Genomic DNA, 21,120 nt, shown 5'->3' on the forward strand with positions numbered 1-21,120 from the left:
CAACAAAGGAGAAACATGGTCAAAACAACAAGCCAAGAAAATAATCTTGGCTGCAGAATGGCGAAGAGAGACCAAAGAGGAGAGATGAGCATAAGGAAGACCAGTCAAAAGAAGATTACAAAAGTCCAAACGGGAGATAACCAAAGCATGGACAAGGGTCTTAGCAGAAGATTCAGATGAGACCGGACGGATCCTAGCAATGTTATATTGGAAAAAACAGCAGGACTTGGCTACAGCTTCGATATGTGAGAAGAAAGAAAGTGAAGAATCAAATATGAAGCCAAGACTACGAGCTTCTTCCACTGGATAAAGTGTGACATTATTAACAGTAACAAAGAATGAAGAGCGAGGGGACAGTTTGGGAGGGAAGACAGGCAAAACTGTTTTTGACGTGTTTAGTTTGTAGTACATTTAAGGCATTTATATACCACCCTTCAAAATATTTATCCCAGGGCAGTTTACAATGCATTGGTCACATTCTGGCTAGACATCAAGAAAACGTCCTGACTGTTAGAGCAGTACGGCAATGGAACCAGTGACCTAGAGAGGTCATGGGCTCTCCCACACTAGAGGCAGTCAAGAGGCAGCTGGACAGCCATCTGTCAGGGATGCTTTAGGGTGGATTCCTGCACTGAGCGGGGGGGTTGGATTTGATAGTCTTATAGGCCCCTTCCAACTCTACTATTCTATGTGTCTATGATTTATTTCCCTATACATAGCCCTTTGACTGATGCACAATCTCAGTGGCTATATACTAATGCCCAGAGTATGGAAAACAAACAGCACAAACTTGAACTTATACATGAAGGCAAATACATGAAGGCAAATACGACTTGATAGGTATAACTGAAACTTGGTGGGATGACTCCCATGACTGGAATGTAGCAATTGAGGAATATAACTTGTTCAAAAAGAACAGAAAAAATAGAAAGGGAGGTGAGTTGCACTATATGTTAAAAAATACCTATCGCTGCACAGAAATACAGGCAGCTGAGCCTGGGAGCCCCATTGAGAGCATCTGGATTAAGATTAATGGGGCAAGGAATAAAAAGAACATGATGCAGTCTACCGCTGACCACCCAATCAAGGAGAACAGGAGGATGAAACTTTTGAGAAACAAATTGCCAGTGTTTCAAAGAAGTCTGATGTATAGTGATGGGGGACTTCAATTACCTTGATATCTGTTGGAAGACAAATTCTGCCAAAAGTGGTTCCTGCAAGAAATTCCTGATGTGCGTGGCTGATAATTTTCTCCAACAGAAAGTGGAGGAAGGAACTAGAGGATTGTCTATCTGACTTGATATTGACTAATAGGGAGGACTTAAGTGGATAGAGTGGCAGTTAGGGGAACTCTGGGGGAAAGTGACCACAGCATACTTGAGTTCTTGATTTTAAAGGAAACAAAAGCTTAGTGTAGCCATACACGTACTCTAGATTTTAGGAAATGTGATTTTAATAAACTCGTAACTATTATAAGTGACCCTAATGAGAAAAGGAGTCCACGATGGGTGGGAGTTTTGGCTCCACAAAAAGCTTAGAGATGACATGAAAACAAAAAAGGACACATATAGGAAGTGGAAGGAAGGCCAGGCTACAAAAGAAGAGTACAGACAGGTAGCACAGAAGTGTTGGATTGGCATCAGGAAGGCTAAAGCTGAGAATGAGCTGAGATTAGCGAGGGATGCTAAAATCAACAAAAAAGCTTTCTTCAGATACATGCATAGTAAAAGACAGGAAAGAAATGGTGGTTCAGCTACTCAGTGAGGATGGCAAATTGAGTGCTCAATTCCTACTTTGGCTCAGTCTTTTCCCAAAAGGAGGTCTATGACCCTGGCCTGGAAAAAGTGAAGTACAAGCTGAAGGGGCAGGATTGCAGTTTGAGATTGATAAACAAATGGTCAAGGAACACCTAATCAGGGCCCAATGAACTGCATCCTAGAGTAATGAAGGAGCTAGTGAAAGAACTCTCAGAACCACTGCCTATGATCTTTACAAAGTCATGGAAGATGGCTGAAGTGCCGGATGACTGGAGGAGGGATAACATTGTCCCTATCTTCAAAAAGGGCAAAAATGAGGAACCTGGGAACTGCAGACCAGGCAGTATGACCATAATCTCCTAACTGCTTGGCTGGACCCAGGGCCCGCCTTAATGCCACACTCATTGACTGAGCAGGGCTGTCCATCATCCCACTGGCAGAGTGGCTACCCTGCCTGTTTGGTGTGGAGAAAGTTAACTACTATTAAAGCTCAAGCTTTGAACTTTTTCAAAGTATCAAAATTTTCTGCATGTCTACACTGCTCAAGCTTCAGTTTAAAACAAAAATGAGCAAGTTTTGTGTGGTAGAGCTCAAGTAAGAAGCCTTACACTACTGTATTGATAGATAGATAGATAGATAGATAGATAGATAGATAGATAGATATGATCTGGGATAAAGTTTTCGGCTACTTGTCTGATGACCCACCTGGCCTCATTATGTAGCTACTTGTATTATGGGGCCCTCTTTAACACTGCTAAGTGAAAGTCGTAACTATAAATGGAACATCTGCACCTCTTGATCGGGATTCCTTTCTTATCAGTAAAGGGTGCTCATGATCAAACTCTGCTTAGGGGTCAGAAGGCCAAGCTGTGTTGCATGAGGCATTGGGATCTCATTTTTATTTCCGGAATACCCTTGGAAGCATTTGATTATAGAATTTCCTAATTGAGAAGCAGGGGTAAGATGGTGCAAATTTGAAAGGTCTGCATAATCTGCTTCACCTGTAAATTTTATTTGAATGCCTATTAGAAATAGGTGTCCTTGAAACCAACTCAGCTCTCCGCTGCTGAGGATCCTGGACCTGCCCTGCCCGGGTTGCCTCCCGCCCACCCAACCCACTTGTGTATTTCTGCAAAATCCTCCTTGCGGGCCTTCCTCGAGCCCTCCACCCTACTCCGCTCCAGCCGTGGCGTCTCGCTGAATCTGGTCCTCTCCTCCTGCCTCTCCAGAGGCCCCCGTCCTGCCCTGCTCTTGCTGGGATGAGGCCTCCGCTCTCCCCTCTGCCACTTCCCACGCCCCCCTTCCTGCTGCCTCCTTTACAAGCCCTCCCTCTCTTTGCCTCCTCCTGCTCCGCCCTTCCCGTCTCTTGCCTCCTCCTTCGGTCCTTCTGCTCCTGGCCCCTCGCCGGCCAGCCATCAGCTTCCCCTAAGAACATCAGAAGAACCCTGAGGCTGGATCAGACCAAGGGTCCAGCGCTCGGGGCACACAGCAGCTGACCAGCTGTCGACCAGGAATCCGCAAGCAGCACACGGCGCAACAGACCCTCCCAACCATGTCCCCCAGCGACTGGTGTCCATAGGCTTCCCCTGATGGCCCACAGATCCCTCACCACCCCGCTTCAGGCCCGGCCGCCTCGTCACGGTCCTACAGAGGTCCTGGTGCTGTGCACAGCTCTCTGCTGCTGCTGCTGCTGTTACGGTGGTGGAACAAGGCCCCCTTCCTCCCCCACCCCTGTTGTTGCCCACTGGGGTCTAGCAGCTGCTCTGTTTTTGCCTCAGGGCTGAAGAAGAGCAAGCAGAAGAGGAGGAAGTGGCCGATGCAGAGGAGCTTCAAGGCCCAGGAAGAGGAGTGGTGCTCCCTCGTGGTGCTGGACAGCAGCTGGCAGATGGCAATGGTACTGTGGCTGCCTTGCAGATAGGCAGAGTTGCAAAATGCTGACCCTCAGTGGGCTCAGCTCTGGCCTCGCGGCCTCATTCCACCCCTGGCAGGGTGGGGAGCACACTTGCGTGTTTGGGCTGGGGTGGGACAGTTCTGACATCATCATTATTTATTTATTTATTTATATAGCACCAACAATGTACTTGGTGCTGTACAAAATATACAAATAAAAGAGCAAATAAATCAGGGAACAAGTGCCTTCAGCATCCCGTTCCAGGGGTCCCCTCCCTCAGCAAGTCCCCCAGCTGTGAGTGGTAGCGTGGGGCAAGGACCTATGGGTCTCTGCAGGGGAGGGGGGACCTGCACGACACAGGGGGGATTGGACTCGCACGCACGCACACACACTTCCCTTCATCTGTGACATCAGGAGGGCACCATGGTGGCAGCAGAGAGGCAGCCCTACCATCAACCAACCGACAGGGAAGATGTTGGGCAGGACTCCAGAGCTGCTTCCTGAAGGTAGTGGAGAGGGCTGCGTGCCCTGCCTGCCTGCCACGCCAGCCAGCCCCTGCAAACCGGCCCACAGGCTGCCATGGTGGAGCGGAAGCTGCAGCAGTGGCGCCAAAGCCACGTGGGCAACACGTCGGGGGGCTTGCACCCAGAGCAACACAGGAGCATGTGGCCCAGCAGTGCTGGGAGAGAGGCAGATGAGCAAGCAGAATTCATTCCCCAGGGAATTTCCCAGCCTGGAGCGGCCAGTTCCGCCCAGGTGGCCTCAGGGCAGAGGAGCCCTGCAGCTGCGGGCCTCTGCCCCATGCGTTTCAGGCATCTCTCTGTAGAACGGCCCCTCTCCTAGCACTGGGGGAAGTTTGGAATGGCAGCGGCAGAGCCTGGCGAGGGGATCCCTGGGATGCCTGCCTCGGCCGTCGCGTGATGGCCGCATTCCTGGAACATCACAGCTCCTCCACAGGGCAGCTGAGGAGCAGCCTCTGTACTCGGGCAGACGGCGTGCCCACCTTGCCGAGTCTGGCCTGCTCTGCTGGGCAGCAGGGTCTCCCTGGGCTCTAGGGCAGAGAAGGGGCCTCCTCCTCAGCCACCCCCCAGATCCTCTTCCCTGGAGATGCTGCTGGGGACTGGCCGTCAGCCACTGAGCTACAGGCCAGCGGGGCCTGGCTTGGCCAAACCGCCTCTCTCTTTGCAGCATTGTGGCGACCAGGCCTTCTCCGCCCAGCTGACCAACCTGCTGCTCTCCGTTCTGGATAGCCTGAGGGACTCCAACGCAGAGCAGCTGAAGGCCGCCGAAGAGGTGCTCAACGCGATCCTGCAGAACCATGCCATGAAGGTAGAAAGGGTGAGAGGCCCCTTCAGCCGCTTTTTTCCTGCGTGTTAAAAGACCCCCACTCCAGATGTAGCTTCCTTTGCAAATGCCAGGTACAAATGCTTCAGACACCAGGCTCCGAATGTCCTGGTCAGTGATCACTTGCTGGAAAGATTCACAGGGAGGACAATGGCCTCCGCACCCCTGAGCAGGTTGCAAACGATGAGGCTGGCCAGGGTAATATCGGAATGAGCATCGTGGGCTATGCACATGCATAGACACAGAGAGACAAATGCCGGGTTTATATACGAGAGACCTCCACGGTTTGGCAAAGGTGCCGTCTCCCGGGCCACAAGTTTTCTCGCAGCTTCATGATGGGCCAGTCTTGTCGTGAAAGGTCTTCCATGTGACCAAACTCCAGAAGGACGCAAGGAAGGAGGCTGGGAAGCAGGCGCTGCCACCGCCGCCACCGCTAGGTTTGTGGTGCCGCTGGTCTCCTTCCAGGCAGGCTCACGGCTGACCTCGTTGTGGCCTCCTGTGACTCCTGCTCAGGGAGCTGCATCGCAGATTCTTCTCTTGTTCCCCATCAACTGGATGGCCAAGGAAGTGTCGGGAGTAGAAAATGGATCAGTCGGGAGAGGGCGGATGTTTGGGACACAGCACGCCATCCCAATGCAGCAGGGGCAGCCAAGCCGCGGCCTGAGCCAGCGGCCTGATCAGGGAGCAGAGCAAGGGGAAGGCGACCTCTGCCCATGCCCTGGCTGCTCAAGAGTAGGACGCGCACCCACCCACTGCCGACGAAAGCCTGGGCCCACACAGATCGGGGCAGGCGGTTGCTTCCTCCGGTCTCTGCAGCCGCTTATTTATTTGTTTATTTTATTCATTACATTTTTATACCGCCCAATAGCCGAAGCTCTCTGGGCGGTTCACAAGAATTAAAACCACAATAAAACAACCAACAGGTTAAAAGCACAATTACAAAATACAGTATAAAAAGCACAACCAGGATAAAACCACACAGCAAAATTGATATAAGATTAAAATACAGAGTTAAAACAGTAAGATTTAAATTTAGGTTAAAATTAAGTATTAAAATATTGAGAGAATAAAAAGGTCTTCAGCTGGCGACGAAAGCAGTACAGTGTAGGCGGCAGGCGGACCTCTCTGGGGAGCTCATTCCACAACCGGGGTGCCACAGCGGAGAAAGCCCTCCTCCTGGTAGCCACCTGCCTCACTTCCTTTGGCAGGGGCTCATGGAGAAGGGCCCCTGTAGATGATCTTAAGGTCCGGGCAGGTCCATATGGGAGGAGGCGTTCCTTCAAATAACCTGGCCCCAAACCGTTTAGGGCTTTGAATGTCAATACCAGCACTTTGAATCGGGCCCGGACCTGGACTGGAAGCCAATGAAGCTGGAAAAGGACTGGCGTAATGTGATCTCACCGGCCAGTCCCTGTTAGTAAACGGGCTGCCCTGTTTTGTACCAGCTGAAGCTTCCAGACCATTTTCAAAGGCAGCCCCAGGTATAACGCATTGCAGTAATCCAAGCGAGAGGTTATCAGAGCCTGGATCACTGTAGCTAGGCTATCTCTGTCCAGATAAGGGCGTAGTTGGTATATCAGCCTGAGCTGATAAAAGGTGCTCTTTGCCACTGAGTTCACCTGTGCCTTCTAAAGGATCCGCTGCCGGCCTGGCAGTTCCAGCTGCAAGGGATGTGCTGGGTGAAGGCCCGGTGTGGCCGTGGCTCCGGGCCTCCCCCGTGCCTGCCCCCCCCCCCGTGGCCCATGGGGCTGATTTCCCAGTGCCCTGTTGGAGGCTGAGGCAGCACCGCACAGGGGGCTCGATCGCTCTTTGTTATGGGTGAAGAGGCCCCTTTTGGGCCAGGCTGGCCAGCAGGTGGAGCCACATCAGCCTCTGGAGCTCCGGCACAGGGGCCCTTTGGGGTGTGCCGTTCGCCAGCCTACGGTCTGTTGCTCATCGTAGTTGCTTGATTCTACTTAATCGACAGAACAGGTCCGTGCCCCCTTTTTTGCACTAAAAGCCCACCCACCCAGGAGGCAGCTTACAACAATAACATATCGGGCCTGGAAGCCTGACCAGTTCCGCACCAGGCGGGTGGCCCAGCAGGAACAGACCGGCATTTCGCAGCCACCACCTCCTGCTCCCCTCAGCGCCCTGGGAGAGCAGGCTGCGCTCAGCAGTCCCCACCAGACTGTGTGGGGAGGGGCCGGTGGGGTAGCCCCGGCAGAGCTCAGGCTCAGCGACCCAGCGTCAAGGCGGCCTTCGGCTCTTCTCTTTCGTTCAGGTGCAAGACATCGTGAGAACCATCTACATGTGCCTGCAGCTGCGCCAGGCCTCGTATTGGACTCGGAAAGTGGCGCTGAGGGCATTAGCCTTCCTGATCCCGTATCACATGGAGGAAGTCCTGCGAAGCTGCCTCTCTTTTTCAATACCCGTGAACAGGTAGGGGCCCGGTGGGCTGCCCTGCGGAGCCACGCTCAGCCTCTCCTTGGAGGGGCCGCATCCTGCCGGACTGAAGGCCGAGGGAAGGCCACTGACGGATGTCTCTCCCCCCACCCCACCCACCGCCCTTGCTGGTTTCACAGGCACGCTAGTGAGCTCTGGGCAGCAATGGCCTCAACGCCCCCTGTGGCCAGGCAAATCCTGCAGCTGTTGCTGAAGAACCTCCAGGTCAAGGATCCTTCGGAGGGGGATGAAGCCAGCGCCACCATGTCTCTGGCTGTAAGTCACTGGGCACCGCTCATGGAGGCCTGCCTGCCTGCCTTTCCAGCTGCACTGTTTGCGGCTGGCAGGACACTGTGGTGCTCTGAGAGAAGCTTGGGTGGGGATTTCATGGCTCCCCTGCCCCACTTGGGTGGTCTTTTGCAGGGTTTCTCTGGGCCCTGGAGACCCACAGCATCCATGGACTCCCTTGGGCCCCAACCCATCCTCCAACTGCACCCCTCCCTCTGGGGCCACGCAAGAAGCAGAGACGGGGGGGACTTGGGAGGCCGAGGGCAAAGCCCCCCGAGAAGCATCCCTGCCTGGGCTGCACTGGGCCCACCGTGCCGGTCCCCTCTGCCGCCCCTTCCCCCGCCCCGCCCCGCCCCCTCAAGGCCAGCCATGCCACCGTCCCACCTCATCCCAGCACACCTGGGGACCAGGAAAATCCCCTCCGCACAGAGGACGGGGCTTCAGAGAGTTGGCCGAGCCACACTGGATGTGCGTCTAACGGTTTAATTTAAAATTAGTTTCAGGCTGCCTTTAGGGGTGGAGCCCTCCTAAAGAGGGTTTTCAAAAATAGTACAAAAGCAGCCATGACTAATAAAACTGGCAGCCCAAAATGAAGGACAAGGAGAACAAGTGATCACGGGATGAAGGATAATGCTGAAGATGGAGAGGTGGTGGTGGTGGGGGTGGGGAGAGACAAGGGGTTTCAAAAAACAAACAGAGAGATTACGGCAATTGTAAACACGCAAGCCTCCATTCTCACAGCACCCCGCGCCCCCAACCAGCAGCCCAAGGTGAGGCTCTGCTACATTACATGCTAGATTAGCCTCTTTGGGCTTCGAAAGATGGGCTTTTTAGTTTCTTGTGGTTTGGTTTTTTAAACTCCTGCCTCCGACGGCTGTGTTTAGCTTTGGAATCCTTGTCATTACTTTAGGTTTGCTGGACTTTTACATGTGCTCTGCTATTTTTTTATCATCTTTATTCTATTTACCTTGTTTTAAATTGTTTTAAGAGGCATTTCAGAAATTCAGTAAAGAAATAGCCATACGTTACATACATGCTTGCTCCAGGGGAGGCACAATGCCGAGTGGAGGAACACCCCTCCAGGGCATTCAGGAGTGATTCTCAAGGAAGCGTCCTCAGAAAGAGGGTGTCCGTGGGCCCCAGCCACTCACGCCCAGGCCTCCTTCGGCCCAGTGGCGTCCCCCCCCACCACTCCTAAGGAAGGCCGAAGGAGCAGCTGTGTGCTGGGACCTCTTTCGAATACTGACTTTAAGTGTGGGTGACGGGCAGGCTGGGAGAGTGGAAGTGGGGGGGGGGGGTGAGGGGGGGTGCACCTGTGTGGGCGGGAGGCGGTGGCCGAGTGAGGAGCTTCCCACTGAGACTGGCCTCTCGCGTGTCCCCTCCTCTTTCTTGCCAGGCAGTGAACGTCATCTACGAGACCTTCCGCATTCCCGAGTACCGCGCAGCCCTGGCAGAGATGCACCTTCAGCTATTCATCCCTTTGCTCAAGCAGGTCCTTTACGTGATGCAGCTCAACTTGCCAGAGGCCTTAAAAGCCAGGCAGGAAGTCATCCTGAGAGAAAACCCTGAGGCACTCAGCTTCAAGAGGTACCTGGCAGGATGTATGTGAGCAGGCTGGCTGTCTCGACACAGGGATCCGCAGGCACAGCCTCCCTGACAGGCCTCTGGCGGAACCCCTCCCGCCAAACCCCCACCTGCCAAGGCAGCCTGTGCCCTGTCCGGCACCTCTTGGGGTCAGGACGCTTCTCGGGAGGGTTTGCCCAAATCTGCCTCCCTGCAGTTTCCACCCATCAGCTTGAGTCCTGCCCAGAGAGCAATTGTGCTCTCTGCTCCGCGTGACGTTCTCTTTCTCTCCCCTTTCTCTTCTCTTCTCTGGGCTAAACATACCCAGCTCTTCCAAATAGGATCTGGGTTCCAGAGCACCACCAGCACCCATCCTGATTGCCCTCCTAGGAATGTGCATTTTTGCTGAGGGCCTTAAGATGTAGCACAAGGTTTGGGTTCTTTAGCTTAGAAAAAACGGCGAGGAACAGGGAGACATGGTCGAGCTACACAAAGCTATTCCTGGCAAGGAGGACATGTTTTTCTCCCTTTCTCCTGGCACTAGAACCCAGCAGAGTCCCATGAAGAGGACTGGTAGGAAATTCGGATCAAAGGAAGGGCTTCTTCACAGAGTGCAGAGTGCCAGTGTGGTATTTGTTGCCCCAATATGCAGTGATGGCCACCAACGGGGGTGGCTTTAATAGGGGAACAGACCAACAAGGACAATGAGGCTGTGTGGCTAGTAGTCCTGATGGCTAAAGATGACCTCCTGCATTGAAGGGAGCACTCTTCACACAGAAGAGGATCAGGACTTGACCTCTGCTGCCCAGGAGAGCCATGACTAGGTCCACTGGGGGCAAATTCCAGGCAGGTTGAGTTGGGATGAACAGCAGGAGAAAACGCCTTGGCAGGAAGTGCCCTTCAGCCCTGGGGTCTGCTCCCTGGAGGGCCAGTGGTGGGACGGGGCTACAAGCCCCCCTCCCTCTCTGCCGTTGTTCTGCTGTCCCCTTTGACGCTCCCACCCTGAACAGATTTTATCCTTTGTAAGTCCCACTGATTGTGATTGTGTTAACCATCAAGGATGCATGCTTAGGGCTGCAGCCTTGTTTTAATCCATGATTCAATTACAATCCTATGTGAAAAGTTGCTTCATTTCAAGTCAACCACAGCAGTGCGTGGGGTGGGGGTGGGGGTGGGGGTGGAGAGCGGGGACAGCGAGCTCTATGGCAGCAGAGGCCCTGGCTTGTCTTCTCTGTCGCTGCTTAAGTGCCCCCCCACCAGCCCCCCCCCCCGGAAAATACTCTTGATGAGAGAGGAGGACAGACTATTTTGTATCGATTCTATGGAGACTTGCAGAGCAAATCCTAGAACCTGATTACTTTCCAGGCATCATAAGAGGACCCAACATCGGCACCAGTCCCAGCCCGCAACAGCATGAATGCACAGAGGTGTCTGATTGGTCATATGCAGGACCGGCGCTGCCATAGAGGCAACTCAGGCGGCGGCCTAGAGCGCCAAGCAAACGAGGGTGCCGAACGGGAGCTGCTCTCCTAGAGCAGCTTCCGGGCGCGTTGTTCCAAAGCCGCCGCCCCGGCCGCCCGCCAACCCCAGCGTCCTGGCTTCAAAGCCAGCGCCCGGCCGGAAGCCGCTCCTGGCTTCGAAGCCAGGATGCTGGGGTTGGGGGTGGAGGCTTCAGAACGGCGCACCAGGAAGCCACTTCCAGGTGTGCCGCTTCGAAGCCTCCGCCCCACCCCCCAACCCCAGCATCCTGGCTTCAAAGCTGGGAGCGGGCGCTGGACGGAGGCTTCAGAATGGCGCGCCAGGAAGCCACTTCCGGGTGCTCCACTTCAAAGCCTCCGCCCCACCCCGCTCCGCCCCCCAACCCCAGCGTCCTGGCTTCAAAGCGGGGAGCGGGCACGCACACGGGGGGGGGGGGGGCGGGGCGGGGCGAAGGCTTCAGAACGTGCCTGCCTAGGGTGCAATATAGTCTGGCGCCGGCCCTGGTCATATGGTCAATGACATCATCAGTCATGTGACGTTCTAGAGCAGGGGTGGCGATGCATTTGGCCCGAGGTCCGCCGGAGGAGCTGGGCAGTGAGTTGGCAGGGCAGGGGGCACGCGTCCACGCGTGCTTCCCCCACCTACCCACCCCGTCTCAGGGCTCAGCCTCCCCTCCCGGCCCACTGAGATCACTTCATGCTCGCCCCCCCCGGGAGAAGCACAATTTCAATGGAGAAGAGGGGGGCTGCCCTGCCTTTTTCATTGAAATCGCATCTCCAACTGCAGAGAGGGTGGCCTAGGAATTAAATGAAGGCAGAGCTAAAGGAGCAGCAGCCTCGCCGCCGCTAACCCCTGTGCTCCTGGTCCAGCTGTGCCCACGCCACCTTCCTTCCCCTGCGCATCAGCCACGCGCTCCTGGCGCTCCCAGGCCCCCAGCGCCGCCTGCCTAGAGGGCCATCACTGCCGAGCGGGGCTGGGCTGCAAAGGCGCGCCGGCGCGCTGTGCAATTAAGCCAGATGTGCTCACTTAAAAATCAGCAGGGGGCAGAAGTGAGTGCAGGCCAACCTCATGAAGAGGGAGGAGTCAGTCCAGGGGGCTGCCAGTCGAGGGGCTCTGAGCCTTGTGCCAGGGTTCAGCAGCGGGGGGGGGGGGATGGGAAGACGGCACATGGAAGACGGCGACTTCTGCGCACACGCGCACCCCACTGCCCCATCCCGACCAGAAGTGTGTGGGGTAGGGTGACTGCACACTGAAGGCAGCATGACAGCCCAAGGTACTTTGCTGCCTGAAAAGCAAACCCCCCCCAGCACCCACCGTGGCTGGGGCCAAGTCTTCCTGCGCCTTTTGGGCCCCCACTTCCGGCTTCATCTCTCCCACCTCGCCCCCTCCCCACGTGGTCTCCTGCAGTCGCTTGTTTGCCATCAGCAGCAGCCCTGTCCAGGAGGCGGGGAAGGGCTCGTGCTCAGGATGGGTCACCAGCCTGCGCCTTCCCTGGGCGGAAGGGCGGCCGAGGCTTCACCCCCGTCCGCAGCCAGCCACACGGTTGCTCCTGTGGCCACGCGCCACCTCCGCCCTCGTGTGGGCCCGCACGTCCCCTCGGAGGGGGCCCGGAGCCAGGGGCTGGGGCAGCGCGGGGAGAGCGCCGGGCCTGACGAACGGTGTCACTTCCTAGCATGGCAGTCGAGATCATGAAAAACCTGTTCTCTGTCGCTGGGGACTGGCCGGTCTACGCCTGCATCGAGTTCCAGCAAGGATGGCTGGCGCTGAGCACCCCGCAGCAGTTCTTACAAGGCACGCGTCTGCTGGCCAGGTAAGGGGGCCCCCAATGGAAAGCTCCCCGACCCGGGCCCTGCGGCTGCCCCTCCTCAGGCGATCCGCACCGCACCGCAGCCACCCTCCCTTCTCCCGCCGTCCATATTGAGAGGGGCTTGACTGAACCCCTCCCCCACCCCACAACCATCCCGCTCCATTTCCTCCATCTACATCTGTTGTAGCTCTGAGTGCCCCTGGGGGACAAAAGGCCCTGTGGCAGGACCTCCTCCATGGCTGTTCCCCCTACCCTCTGTGGTAGGGATCGGATCTGCTAGGGAGGAGAGGCAAATTCCTTAGTAAAAATGGTGCGGGAGGGGCGCATCATCCCTCCTCCCTCCCTCCCCATGTGCTGCTGGCTCTGGTCAGCATGGGGCCTTCCTCTCCCCTCCCCCCAGCACAGCTGCTGGGCAGACGAAGCACCCGGTGGGCGACCCAGTCCCAGCGTCATCCAGGGTGGCTGGATGCGGAGAGGGACGGCTTGGCTGGGAAAGGCTGCCCACCCCATGGGCTGCTCTGGGCCTCCCTTTCAGGACTGCCAGGGAGCTTCTTGGCCAGAAGAGTGGGTGGTGCCCTCCATCACCCCAGCCCCATCGTAAGCCCCACAGGGCTCTGTTCCTCCACCCCACAGGGCCATGACAGAGTGTGGCAGTCCACAGATCCCCGGCATCTTTGGGGAGGCCGCCCTCATCCTCAGCAGCAAGGAGGATGAGCTGAGCAAGATGACGGCTTTGGCGCTGGTCATTGAGGTGAGCCAGAGGTCCGGAGGCTGCCTTGGGTGACCCACCAGCTGTGTCTCTCCTGCTGCGGGGCGGGGGGCCCAGTCCGTCAGGGCTGGTGGGCGGACCTTGCCCCCAAGAGAGGGCCGCTCGGGGGACCGCACGAGCGCTTCACCTGGCGGGGTCCTGTTGCCCGTCACCCTCTCCAGTTCCTCAAGAGCCCCTCTGCCGCCAAGCTGATGAACAGGTTCAACCTCAAGGACCACCTCGAGGACGGCGCAGCAGCCTCCAACCCGGTCATCCGAGACCTTTGTGTGAAAGGGCTGAGCAGCTTTGTGTTCCAGCCAGGGAAGGTGAGTGCCGGAGGGGTCCTGAGCAGCTCTGCGTGCCGAGGGCGGGGTTGAAGAAGAGTCTCCGGGAGGCGGAGGAGCAGGAGACAGCAGCAGCACTGGGGCTCAGGGCTGTGGCCACCAGAGAGGCCAGCCATGGAAAAGTGCCTCTCTAATGAGGCGGGGGGGGGCAGCCTGGCCTCTCTTGCCCACCAGAGGCAATGCCGCCTCAGGGGGCGTGTGTTGCCCTCTGGTGCCCCCCGCAGCTTCCTGGCAGCTGGGATAGGGGAGTGGAGAAGGGGGCGCCCCTTTTTGAGATGAGGAGCCCATGAAGGACAGGTGAGTTCCTAAAGATGCGAAAGGCAGGGCGGGGTGGGGGGTGGCAGAGAAAGGCAGCCGAAGGGGTCTTTGGTGCATCACCCTCAGTCGGCGGGAGCCCCCGGCTGCCTTTCAACGGCTCCAGCGGGAACCTCTCGGGGATGGGGCGGGAGGGGGCCTCTCATCTGTCCCATCCATCTTTGGCCGTCTCCTCTTCCATGAAGCCGCCTTTGCTCAGAGGGCATGGATTGGCCTAGGTCCATTTAAGTGTATAGGTGCAAATTTAGAAATACTTCCCATAATTTAAATATTATTTATTTATTTATTTATTTATTTTATTTAAAACATTTATATCCCGCCCTATATCAATAAGATCTCAGGGCGGCATACAGATAAAAGCATACAGTATAAAAACAGTAAATAGAAAAACAATACACTGCGGAAAATGCTCTAACTAGGCCACATTTTATTATTTTCTACATTTTTTTATACTTCCCAATAGCTGAACTTCTCTGGCCAGTTCACAATCAAAACCATAAAATGCAACATGAAAAGACACATAAAAAGTTTGAAAGTACCACGTAACACCCAAGTAAGACCCAGCAGCAGTTACAGCCCAGGGAAACCCCATGAGGCCAGGTGTGTTTCCAGGAGGTGACATTGAAAGGTAAGAATCCTAGAATCATAGAATAGCAGAGTTGGAAGGGGCCTACAAGGCCATCGAGTCCAACCCCCTGCTCAATAATAATAATAATAATAATAATAATAATAATAATAATAATAATAATAATTTATTTCTTACCCGCCTCTCCATTCTGATCGAGGCTGAAAACAACAGTAAATATAAAATACATAAAAATGGCGCATTTACTGCCTCCTGAACTGCACGACGGTTAGGGCTTTGCAGAAGGTGGGTGCCGCTACTGAGAAGGCCAGACGTTGGGGTGTGGCAGGGTGAACTTCCGTTAGTTCCGGAATGACCACCCAGGCCTCCTCTGCTGATCTTAAACGTCACCTGGGCATGTATGATGAGGGAAGGCGGCCTGCTAGGTATTCTGGCCCCAAGATGTTTTGGGGCTTTGCAGGACAATAACATAACCTTGTACGTCGCTCGGTAGCTAACTGGTAGGGGTGTGCACGGACCCCCCGCTCCGCTTCTCTTCCAGATCCGCGATTTGCGGATCGGCCCACTCCGCCCTGCCCCCGCTCCGCCTATATCCGCTCCGCTCCGCTGCGGAGCTCCGGATCCGGATCGGAGCTCCGTTTCCCCCCCCCCCATAGGCTTGCATTAAGATAAAAAAGTATACAACTTTTTTTCTGTGAAAGTTAGAAACCTCAAGTTTGGCACCATGACACCTCATGGGGGTATACACATGCACGCCAAGACTCAAGGCAATCCCATCATCCCCTGATTTTTGGGGAATTTATGAAAATCGGGCACCCCATTCACACCCCTTTCCATAGCTCCGTCAATTTGCACGTTAAAAATCTCAAACTCACCACCATGAAAGCTTATCCAGGGGTGCACACGCATGCCAAGACTCAAGGCAGTCCCATCATCTCCTGATTTTTGGGGAATTTATGAAAATCCAACACCCCATTCACACCCCTTTCCATAGCTCCGTCAATTTGCACGTTAAAAATCTCAAACTCACCACCATGATAGCTTGTCCAGGGATACATACGCATGCCAAGACTCAAGGCAGTCCCATCATCCCCTGATTTTTTGGGAATTTATGAAAATCCAACACCCCATTCACACCCCTTTCCATAGCTCCGTCAATTTGCACATTAAAAATCTCAAACTCGCCACCATGATAGCTTGTCCAGGGATACATATGCACGCCAAGACTCAAGGCAGTCCCATCATCCCCTGATTTTTGGGGAATTTATGAAAATCCAACACCCCATTCACACCCCTCTCCATAGCTCCGTCAATTTGCACGTTAAAAATCTCAAACTCGCCACCATGAAAGCTTATCCAGGGGTGCACACGCATGCCAAGACTCAAGGCAGTCCCATCATCCCCTGATTTTTTGGGAATTTATGAAAATCCAACACCCCATTCACACCCCTTTCCATAGCTCTGTCAATTTGCATGTTAAAAATCTCAAACTCACCACCATGATAGCTTGTCCAGGGAAACATATGCACGCCAAGACTCAAGGCAGTCCCATCATCCCCTGATTTTTGGCGGGGCTTAAACCTGCAGACATCTCAATGGGGCCATTTCAAAGGAAATCCCAACATGCCATGAATTGGGGAGTAGAGATCAACCTATGAATCTTCTTCCACACTTGAAAAATGGATTTGGAACTTCCAAAAGTCTAATTGAGCGCAGGAAGGACTTCTCCCCTGAGTCAAAGCCAGACACACACAACATCCCTGCGAGGCGGGCAGGGGAGGAGGGAGGGAAGGAAGGCAGGGAGCAGACATTTCTGGGGGCATAAGGAAGTGAGCCAAGGATAAGCCAGTAATGCATATAAAATGGAATAAATAAATAAATAAATAAATAAACAAAGGAGGGGTGGAATTAAAAGCAGCAGTGTTGCTGAATAAACAACAAGAAGAACTTTTTTAAAAAGGCTATATCTGTCTTTTACCAGCAATAGGGGGACGTGCCCAGGGGAGGGGGAAGCAGCAGCTGCCAATTTGACTGGTCCTAGTGACCAGTCTTTTTTTTTTTTTTTTAATAATTTTTATTTATTTTCTACACTATATAAACATACAACATTACAATAGTAATAATAATAAAAAAGAAACATCAAACAACTGCTACATACATATTGAATAAATGTTGAGTACATATATGTTGAATAAGTATTACCTATACATTATCCTACTACAACATCATCATTCTTAACATAAAAGTGCACCCCCCACCTCGGGATCTATTCCTGAGTCCAAAATCTGATCGTTTCTTCTGCTGGTGGTTTCCCACTTCCCTTAGTAAACACAAATATTAGGAACTGTTTCCAGATTCCTTCAAACTCATTTATTTTAGTTACGCCTTTTCTCCACTTAATATTACATGTCAGTTTATCATTAATGGCTATATCCCATACTTCTTTGTACCATTCTTCAATAGAATATTCCCCTTGAATCTTCCAGTTCCTAGCTACCATCAATCGTGCTGCAACCAGCAAACTCGATATCAGCTCTATAGTTTCTTTTCCACACTTTATATCTTCAAATAGTGACAGCAATGCAATCTTTGGTGTTTGTTCTATTTTCATTCCCACTATTTCTTCAATTTCTGAAAACACCATCTTCCATAATCTTTGTACATATTTGCATTGCCACCACATATGTAAATACGTTCCTTTTCCCCCACAACCTCTCCAACAATTTGCTGAATGCTGATCATTTATCTTATTCAATCTAATCGGGGTTAGGTACCACCTCCATAAAATTTTAAAATAGTTCTCCTTTATTCTCACTGATAAACTTCTCAACACTCTTTGTTTCCATAGTCCCTCCCATCTCTGTCGCCCTATTTGTACCTTCAAATCTGACTCCCATACCATTTTCTCTGAGTTCTCTCTAAACTCCTTTTCTAACAATATTTTATATATTTCACTCATTAACCCTTTTAAAACTATACTACCTCCTTTTCCTTTTTCCTTATTTACTATTAACTCTTCAAACTTCGTCATCTTTCTACAAACTCTATTATCTTTAATCCACTTTTTATTCCATTGTTCTAATTGCCCATATTCTAACCAAGATAATTTTTTCTCCTTTAACAATTTTTCCATATCCTCTCTTGTTTTTATATCTCTTAACCAATCCTTTAGTTTCATTTTGCTTTTCTCTTTTAATATTTTACATAATCTACCCTTCAGACCCTCTGGGAAATTCTTTAACATTATTATCGGTGCTAAGGGAGAGTTGCTCGGAAGCAGCTTCCCTTTAAATTTACTCCAAATTTCCCATTGAGTCCTCAGGAGTGGATTATCTATACTTCCAACCCACTTTCTCCCTCCATCTTTAAAAAAGACATTGTCCAAGCTCATCTCTACATTACTTATAATTTTTTCTTCCATCCAATATAAATCTCCTACTCCCATAATTGCTTCTACAATATGTCTTAATCTATTTGCTACGTAGTATAATTTTATATTTGGGAGACCCAATCCACCTTTTTTTGGCTTAGATACCAATTATTTTTATTCACTCTTGCTCTCTTTTCTCCATTACAATATTTATTGATAATATTTTGCCAACTTTTTATCTCAGTTTCTGCTATTTTTATTGGTAACATCCTAAACACAAAATTAATTTTAGCTAATATCTTCATTTTTATTAAGGCTATTCTTCCAAACCAAGATAAATTTAATCTTTTATATTTCTCCAATTTCTCTAATACCTCTTTCTTTAACCTCGTTAAATTCTCCTTTTCAAGATTCTCTAAATTTTTTTTGTAATTTTAATTCCCAAATATTTAATCTCCTCCTTAACTCTCATTTCTATTCCCTTATGTTCCCATTCCTTTTCTTCCTTCTTAGTATAATTAAACAACATCATCTCTGATTTAGACCAATTTATTCTTAACCCTGTAATTTCTTCAAATTCCCTCAACTGATATTTAATTCTTTCTATTTTTCTTATTGGGTTCTTAATGGTCAATAAAGTATCATCCGCAAACATGTTTAACTTTATTTCCCTTACCTCTCCAATTCCTTCTAACTCTTCATCCTCCCTTAGTGCCTTCGCCAATACTTCCATAACCATTACAAACAGGACCGGCGAGAGCGGACATCCTTGTCTTGTTCCTCTGGCTAGTCGTATCTTTTCAGTGAGTCCATCATTTACCACCACTACAGCTGTATTTTGGGAATATAACTGTTCTATTATGTTTTTAAATTTATTTCCAAATCCCAATTTATCTACAATAATCTTTAATGCCTGCCAGCTCACACAGTCAAAGGCCTTAAAAATATCCAATGCCATAATTCCTGCCTTGATATTTGATTTTTTTATTACATTTATTACATTTAAAACTCTTCCCACTAGATTATGCATCTGCCTTCCTGCCACAAACCCACATTGATCTTCTCCTATATATTCTGATATAAATTTATTTAACTGTTTAGCCATAATAGATGAGAAAATTTTGGCATCCTGATTTATTAATGAGATAGGTCTATAAGAATCAGGACTAGTCAGGTCTTTATCTGGTTTTGGGATCAGAATTATCAATGAGTGTTCCCATGATTCAGGTATCTTCTCTCCTAATAATATCCTATTATAAAGTTCCAGTAGCTTTGGAACTAAAAATTCTTTGAAGACCTTATAATATTCTGATCCTAAACCATCTGCTCCCGGTGATTTACCAACTTTCAAATTATCAATGACATCTTCAACTTCTCTTTGAGTTATTACCTTCTCCATTAGCTCTTTATATTCTGGTTTTATTCCATTCTTTATAAACCTTCCAATATATTCCTCCACCTTTTCTTGTTGAGTTTCTTTACCCTTATATAGTTCCTGATAAAATTCCTGGAAAATTTTTATTTTATCTTTCATTATGTGACAATAATTCCCTCGATTATCCTTCAATGCTTCTATCCCATTCCTCCCTTTTTCTTTTTGTGTGAGTCTGGCAAGCAACCTAGAATTCTTATTACTGTTTTTGAAATATTCCCTTTTCATATACATTAAATTCTTTTGAACCTCCTCTAAATTTAAATTTTCTAATTATTTCTTCTTAGCTTGTATTTCTACTAATTTATATTTATTTTTACCTCGCCAATATTCTTCCTCAAGATTTCTAATTTCTATCTCTAACTTTTCCTGCTCTGCACGTTGTTGTCTTTTTAAGCTACACATCTCTCTAATACAAATTCCTCTTGCTACAGCCTTCATGGTGTCCCAAACGACTGACCCAGCTGTTCCTCCCTTTTCATTAATTTCCCATGACTCCGACAATTCCTTCTGAATTTTCTCTACCACTTTATTATATTTCAATATTTTTGTATTCAACTTCCATCTATATGCCTCTTTATAATTCTTCTTGACTGTAAATTCTAAACTTAACAAGGCATGATCAGTTACTTTTATTACCCCCATTTCCATTTTACAAATCTTCGTTGCAAAATCTTTTGAGACAAATATATAATCTATCCTGGAGTATGTATGATGAACTGGGGAAAAATATATGAATCCAGGCTTAATCCCATTGAGTAAATGTCACGAATCTGAATAATCATTTTCTTTTACTAGTTTATTCAATATAGTTATATTATTCCTCTTTTCAACATTAGTGGGATTTGACCTGTCCCATCTATTATCCATAACCATATTAAAGTCCCCAGCTAATATAACATACCCCTCCTTGAATTCTTCTATTTCTTTAAATAACTTTATAAAAAACTTTCTATGTCTCTCATTTGGGGCATACACATTAATTAGCGTATATACCTTTCCTTCAATTTTACCTTTTAACATAAGATATCTGCCATTATCATCCTTTTTTGTTTCTTCTAATATAAACCCACTTTTTTTTGAGATCAAAGTGGCCACTCCATTTTTTTTTGATGTCCCTAATGACTTTTCATAATAGGCTAACCACTTTAATTTTATCATATTCGAATTCTCGGAGCCTTGGTGTGTTTCTTGGACCATTATAATATCCGATCCTTCTTTATTAAACATTTGTTCTATTCTCCTCCTTTTCACGACTGCCCCCAAACCTTTAACATTGAGTGTTGATACTTTTATCTTTTTATCCATATTCACCCTTTTGAAGTCTCTTCCGATCCCTTGTGCTCTGCAACTCAAATTTACTTACATAAAAACACAAACTCCATACAACAACCCTCCACCCCCTTACCCCAACCCCTTTCCTCCTACCTTCCCCCCCTCCCCACCCCCCCACTCTGATCCCCCCCAAATCCCCATGAGTCTAGTACTCCAGCCATCTACTTTAAAGGGAGGGGGGGAGGCAGTGCTGCGCCTGGCCGGCAAAGTTTCTATGTTTAGCATTTCTATCTGCAATTATCTCAAAATATGATTAACAATTCTATTACACCCCAGATGTCCCAGCCTCATTCCCCCCATCCATTCCAGTCCCACTTGCTTCCCCATACAGACCCAGCCTCTTCAGCAACTCTTTACCTTGATCCAGTGAGGTTACTCTGTGTTCCCCCCTCCATGTGTAAATCTTAGAAAAACAGGATAACCCCACGAGTATGTGA

The 21,120-nt window shown here is 50.2% G+C and overlaps 1 protein-coding gene across 1 annotated transcript in view; it reads left to right on the top strand.

The window, feature by feature from the left end:
* The window catches only part of LOC134406628 (maestro heat-like repeat family member 5), a 72,053-nt gene that overhangs the window by 35,277 nt on the left and 15,656 nt on the right, over nt 1–21,120 (top strand). Inside the window, exons 17-25 of the mRNA XM_063138146.1 lie at nt 1,591–1,604; nt 3,536–3,651; nt 4,837–4,986; nt 7,256–7,413; nt 7,557–7,692; nt 9,101–9,291; nt 12,419–12,556; nt 13,187–13,304; nt 13,484–13,627. Coding sequence (XP_062994216.1) covers nt 1,591–1,604; nt 3,536–3,651; nt 4,837–4,986; nt 7,256–7,413; nt 7,557–7,692; nt 9,101–9,291; nt 12,419–12,556; nt 13,187–13,304; nt 13,484–13,627 — 1,165 coding nt within the window. The remainder of the gene's footprint in view (nt 1–1,590; nt 1,605–3,535; nt 3,652–4,836; nt 4,987–7,255; nt 7,414–7,556; nt 7,693–9,100; nt 9,292–12,418; nt 12,557–13,186; nt 13,305–13,483; nt 13,628–21,120) is intronic.

The sequence above is a fragment of the Elgaria multicarinata genome, chromosome 11 (assembly GCF_023053635.1).
Source record: "Elgaria multicarinata webbii isolate HBS135686 ecotype San Diego chromosome 11, rElgMul1.1.pri, whole genome shotgun sequence".
Classification (NCBI taxonomy): Eukaryota; Metazoa; Chordata; class Lepidosauria; order Squamata; family Anguidae; genus Elgaria; species Elgaria multicarinata.